The 5,738-nt window shown below is 38.3% G+C and overlaps 1 protein-coding gene across 5 annotated transcripts; it reads right to left on the bottom strand.

The window, feature by feature from the left end:
- Nucleotides 1-379: 379 nt before the first annotated feature.
- LOC7480273 (protein TIFY 4B) lies at nucleotides 380-5,370 on the bottom strand. Of its 5 annotated transcripts, none has more exons than XR_002981693.2 (10): nucleotides 5,064-5,367; nucleotides 4,818-4,969; nucleotides 4,497-4,672; nucleotides 3,320-3,410; nucleotides 3,077-3,239; nucleotides 2,784-2,849; nucleotides 2,244-2,301; nucleotides 1,933-2,144; nucleotides 1,074-1,231; nucleotides 380-961 (listed from the first exon to the last, which is right to left on the bottom strand). XR_002981693.2 is itself a non-coding variant. In XM_006383612.3 (9 exons), the coding sequence occupies exons 1-9, from the start codon at nucleotides 5,179-5,181 to the stop codon at nucleotides 1,215-1,217; spliced, it is 1,053 nt and encodes a 350-aa protein (XP_006383674.1). In that variant the 5' UTR covers nucleotides 5,182-5,367; the 3' UTR covers nucleotides 1,002-1,214. The 5 variants fall into 5 exon arrangements, 2 of the variants coding, with proteins under 2 accessions (XP_006383674.1, XP_024456303.1); XR_002981694.2 differs by having other exon boundaries at nucleotides 380-871; XR_002981692.2 differs by having other exon boundaries at nucleotides 380-846.
- Nucleotides 5,371-5,738: the final 368 nt, after the last annotated feature.

The following is a 5,738-nucleotide window of genomic DNA, read 5'->3' as shown; positions in this document are numbered from 1 at the left end:
TATCTCGAGTCTATGTTAATTCAAAAATCAGCCACCAAACGGTAGAAATTACAAAAAAGAAAAAAAAAGGATGTGACATGTTAAAATGGTGCCTCAAAAGAGGTATAGCGGTTAAATTTTAAAGTGTTTTTTATTTAAAAATATATTAAAATGATGTATTTTTAAAAAATTATTTTAAATCTAAAATATAAATAAATTATTTTAAATTTTTAATAAACATGATCTCAGCAGCATTTCCAATTACTACTAGTTTAATGGATGCCCTGGAAACAACAAACACGCAATCAAGAGAAGAGGGAGCCTCAGTGGTGTAGTGGATTGGCAAGGAAATGACGCGCACAGAAAATTCAAATGCTAATAATATCACCATTGGAGTACCTTTAAGGAAATAACTGACCCACACCATTGATTAATTATATCAAGTGTCATGCACGTATCATCAAGTGTTAAAACAGGATAAAAAAAAAAGAATGAGAAAAAGGCTAAATAGTAGGGTGCGAAAATGCCACAGAGTGGTAGGGACATCACCTAGGAATTATTCTGGATTGCCACCATGGTTGAAATTTAGACAAATCGTGGGGGCAGTGCGTGGTGGGTTTAGATTCGTTTGCCTTAATGATCATCCGAAAGCATACATCGTTTTCACTCGCTAGGCCAAATGGTCGCCAATGCAGTCACATTTGTTAACCAGAACATCTCTTTCACTTATCCTAATGGCCTACCTTCGGGTCATTCATGGGTCGTGTTCAGAACCACTCAAAATCTTCCTTCAAGGTGATATGATGGGCGGACTTGACGTCCCAGTTTCGCGTTCCCTTCATGCCTCAATACTCTAATTCGTCTAATCTGAAAATCAGGACCGGATGCCAATCTTAGGCATCAATTCAAACTCCATGTTATGTGTATATTTTGCCAGAGCTCATTTTGCCTGTCAGCTTATCAAGTCTTGCAGGCTCAAATACTTTAAAATGAATACATGCAAGGGTGGACAAGGGTTGATAGATCTTCTCTTCTAATTTGTTTCCTCATTAATAACTTCAAAATGGCCGCAGTTACTACAACAAGCTATTTACCTTATAGTACAAACTCTTCCAAGGGAGCTAAACTCTACTGCCTTGATTGATATCAAAATGGGTCATCGGATAGCGATCGACACGATTCCTTGCTCAAAAGAACGAACCGCATGCTGTGCAACAGATTCATCCTCCACGTATTCAGATTTCTGGGACATCTGTAACACCACAATCAGAACTCATCAGTCAAATAGCTTATGAATTAACACCGGGACAATGGTTTCACATTAAGAATGCAATATAAATAAAAACAACACTCAATTGTCTAGAGTAATGCCCGTCAGATAAAAAGATTTGTGCATCCAGGCGCTAACAATTCTTTTCTGTTTCTGTCAGTTAACATGTATCTTCAAAAACTCAACAATACGCTGCATCTTTTCCAATCGGCGCTTTAAGTAAAGAACCATGAGTTGAATTGCAGAAAAATCTTTTGTGCAGATCCTGGAATAAGATGTCATGGTTAACAGGGGCAACTTTTTGAGAATATTCGAGTGAATGTACAGCGAAATTGTTCATAACAGGTGTGGTTAACTCTACACCATGCATAATACCTTTCCAAGGGAGAGAATCAAAAGCTAACATGACAGGAGTGACCCAATAATTTAATGGGGCAGCGTATGTCATATTTTCTAAGAGTTTTGACAGGCAATGCAGTTTCAAATTAATAATCAGAAAACAGCAGGGCACATTTTTTCCTCAACACTGAGAGTCAGGGCAGATATTTGTATTCAGGTCACAATTTTTGTTATATAGTGTTAATTTGCTAAAAAAAAACCTGATCTTCAACATCCCAAGCATAAGCACCACGCATTAATCTGCTTGGAACTAAAGTCAAGACAACAAGATAAATCTGCATCACCTTTGTTGTTAAGGTCAGCTTTGAGGATGCCATTTTTTGCTACATTGTCAACAGAGTTGCACCGGTTAGGCGTTTGGGGAGGCCTGGGTTGGGAAGGAGAGCAGGCATCATTTAGGTTCCAATGATCATTTGAGATTTGATCTCCAACCAGATGGCTTAAGAAGACGTCCAAGCTAGCAGAAGGCACTGCCACCTTTCTCTTGTTCTTGAACCTTCACCTAACAGGGTATGAGCACCAAATAACAAAGAAAAATAGACTGCTTGTACATTTATTTTGTTGCAATGAAAAGTACATGAACAATTTATGATACCTGTCTTTCTTCTTCTCAAAATATCTTTGTAAGGATGCTTTTCTGCTTGTAGAGCCTTCTAAAAAATTTTGAAAGGAAAAAAGGAAGAAGACAAGGAAGAGAAGAGTGACTATCATAGTGAAGGAAAATGGGGCGATGTCATAAATTATTAAACACTAAACAGTGCTGGTACAGAAACCAAGGAGGCAGATTAGAAAAGGAAAGGAGAATCAACCCCATGCCGACATGATAAGATGGTGTTATCATCAACAAGCGTTGAAATTACACGGGGAATTGAAGTTTCAATAACATTTCACATAATGAGTTGGGATGGGGTTCTTGTTTCCACACATAAGTATGATGAAACATAAATAAATTCAGAAAGATGTGCCACAAAATGTGAACTGGTTTTACTTAAACATTTGAATCAAATCAATAAGGCAAGACTATGATTAAGATGCTTACTGTGGCAATATAAGAGTAAAAGTTTGTGAAAAAAGGTGTGATAGACATCTACCAATCAAACAAACAGGATTTTTTTATGAGATGACTAGTATTTACCTAGGTTGTCTTCACGAGCTATGTTGCTTTCTTCCCAGAGAAGCTGACCACTATCTGCCCCTTTCACTTAAAGTATAAGCATGACAACTAGTTAATAAAGGTTTGCGCTTCTGGATGAAAATGATTGCCATTTATCCAATAATATAAAAACAAAGCTTTAATTTGTGTGCACGGGTGTGTGGAGCCCTGAAATACATAAGGAAATGAAACTGAACTCACGTAGGATTTGACTTGCAAACATAACAGTAATCTATAGCACCTAAAAAACACCTTAATACTACTCAATAACCAACCTGTTGGCAGGGTTGGAAAGTTCGCCACAATTGAATTTGGAGCAGCTTTGACACCTGGAGTGTCTAACTGGCATTGTAAAGGCCTTAATGTAGGAATTACATCTGAAGAAGCATCCTGAGGTGGAGCAAATGGGCTTGCAGCAAGATGCATTATTGCTTGCGCCTGCAAACAATCACTTTAGAAGGCCAATGTACTTTATATACACTGCACCGTATTTACAGAAAAGAAAGAGCTTTCATCACCTTGTCTCCCGGTACATCATCATAGACGTTTACCTTCCCACAGTAAAAAATTGTCATCTGTCCTGCTGATTCTTCTGCCATGCCTGTAGTTCTGACATATTAAAACAGATTTTTCAGTTTGTTGAACTTCAGTTACTGGTTTTTACCACAACATAGAGAAGTATCATCCAAGAGATTAAAATAATACCCCACAGTAATGCTAGTTGTGTGAGAGTACAATAAGACAACTAGCATTGCTTAAACAGTGAATCATAATTCGGAACATGAAGATTTCTTCAAAACACCACAATAGACGACGGAGAAGATCCTCTTAGTCCTAGCCAGTACAGCATCTAGCTAAAAGCTACATCAATACATCTATCAGCTAGATAATATTTTCTCCTATAATGTTGGCAAAAAATTGTCTGCAGACTATATGCCGAAATAATGGCATATGCTGGCATGCAGACTTCATAAAAGAGTCTCATCCCTAACTATTCTAATCTGACATCAGAATAGTCTCCAACTGATAGCTCAAACTTTCAAAAAAATCTATACAATTAAGAGGTCTAGTTCTATGATCACCATGTTTAGCGCCAACACCCTTTATCACGCATGTTGATTCAGCTCCTCCGCTCAAATGGTGGCTTACAATAACATGCTATGCACAGAACAAAGTACTTTTATCAGAAAAAAAGAGATGTTGATGAAGACGACACCATAACCCAATAATTTTCAAAGTTCAAACCCATTTGAATCATCATGCTTTCAACTTTAGCCAAGACAAACAAACATAACTACATTTTACTTCTCGACAACAGTAAAAATGCAATAAAACACCCCACACGTAATCAAAAACTAACAAGCAGGATTATACAAACATTATAGCACCCAACAAAGTCAACAGTTGAAACACTGTTTTTGACTGCCCATCATGGTCCAGAACAATACATGTTAATCCACACCAAAAGCAAGCACACACTATCCACATTTGAGTCAAACATGCCGGCGTTGGCACTGTAATCATCATCACTTACTTGACTAACAAAATCAATAATAAGGTAATCATCATCACTAACTTGACTAACAAAATCAATAATAAGTTTTTGCCCGCAGTAAGGATTTTTTTAAAAGAAAAAAAAACAACAATAATAAGGCTGTCTTATGCATTACTAGCATAAACAAAAGAAGGAACAACCTTGGTGAAACCGAAGCATTCTCGGTGACGGCGGCATGGACAGGAGGCAGAGGATCGGCAGGATCATCGGGATTTGGAGGATCGTGTTGCCGGCACGGAACTGGCTCCTCGGCTGGCACCGAGATCGGCGTTTCAGCACTTGCTCCCCTCTCTGAAACAGAGGAATTTGGAGGGACCTACAAATACACATTATATATTCTAATTAGAATTAGAAGAAGAAGAAGAAGAAGATAAAGTAAAGCAGTCCTTAACTTTTCATTTATTTAATAAAAATAAAATAAGAAAAGGAAAGACAGAGGGTTTAACGGCAGAGAAACGCACACGAGGAGTATTATCAGGAGGATGAGGAGGAGGACGGGGAATGTAGAGTCGTCGCCTTGGAGATTCAGTCTCCGGCGTCGCTTCCAGGAGTGTTTTGAGTGAAATCACTTGCTGTATTGCCTGCGATTTGTTCCACGACGGCCTTCTCATACCTTTTTTTGTACGGACACCACCACCAACACGGGTTAAAACGACAGAAAACTAAAAAATAATGACTCGCTACTACTATACTTAAGCTAGAGAGACCTTTTTCTTTGAGGTAACGGCGGCAATCTTCGCGAGTGACCTGAGAAATATCATCTTCTGTTAGCTGGTGTAGGGGTTTGTCCAGAGCTGACCGGAAAACTGTCTCTCCCGGCTGCATGGTGTTTGATTTTGGGTCCGGTGATCGGTTACCGGAGCGATTTAGTGTGATTTTACACCTTCGAGTGGTATTTTGGTGAATATGTTGTACTTCAAGGGGTGACAAGGTTCTGGGAGAATGGGCAGGAGAGTGAGAGATGCGTGGAGGAAGAGGGGAGGCGTTTGTGTCGCGGCGTCTCACTCTCCAACTTTATTTTTAAAGGGGATTTTAAATTTAATTTGATTTTATTTTATTATTTATTCGTGTAATCGATGGTACTGCTACCCCAAGTCGCCACGTAATACGGTAAGCCTTTTTACCATTGCCCCACCTATCGCATATTTACGGCAGTAAAAGTTACTCCCTTGGGATTTCAAAATATTCCAACCAGAGAATTTATGAGAATCTTTAACATGAACGTCAATATTAATAATTAATACCGACATTAACGTTAATATTAACAAGAAAACTTTAACATTAATAATTCCACATCCGTCAACAGAAAAGAAAAGCCTTTTCTAACTGTATTTTTCAAGAACCTTGAAACTTCACCTTGTCTCTTAGTTTACATTTTACAA

This window comes from Populus trichocarpa, chromosome 5 (assembly GCF_000002775.5).
Source record: "Populus trichocarpa isolate Nisqually-1 chromosome 5, P.trichocarpa_v4.1, whole genome shotgun sequence".
Classification (NCBI taxonomy): domain Eukaryota; kingdom Viridiplantae; phylum Streptophyta; class Magnoliopsida; order Malpighiales; family Salicaceae; genus Populus; species Populus trichocarpa.
This window is presented reverse-complemented; position numbering and strand designations above follow the sequence as displayed.

Excerpts from the sequence above, each read along its gene's own strand:
- LOC7480273 (XM_024600535.2), bottom strand. The coding sequence starts at position 5,181 with ATGCAGCCGGGAGAGACAGTTTTCCGGTCAGCTCTGGACAAACCCCTA. Across the intron at positions 4,970-5,063 it reads CCGTTACCTCAAAGAAAAAG|GTATGAGAAGGCCGTCGTGG; the intron begins GTCTCTCTAGCT and ends GTACAAAAAAAG. Across the intron at positions 4,673-4,817 it reads CTCCTGATAATACTCCTCGT|GTCCCTCCAAATTCCTCTGT; the intron begins GTGCGTTTCTCT and ends GTGTATTTGTAG.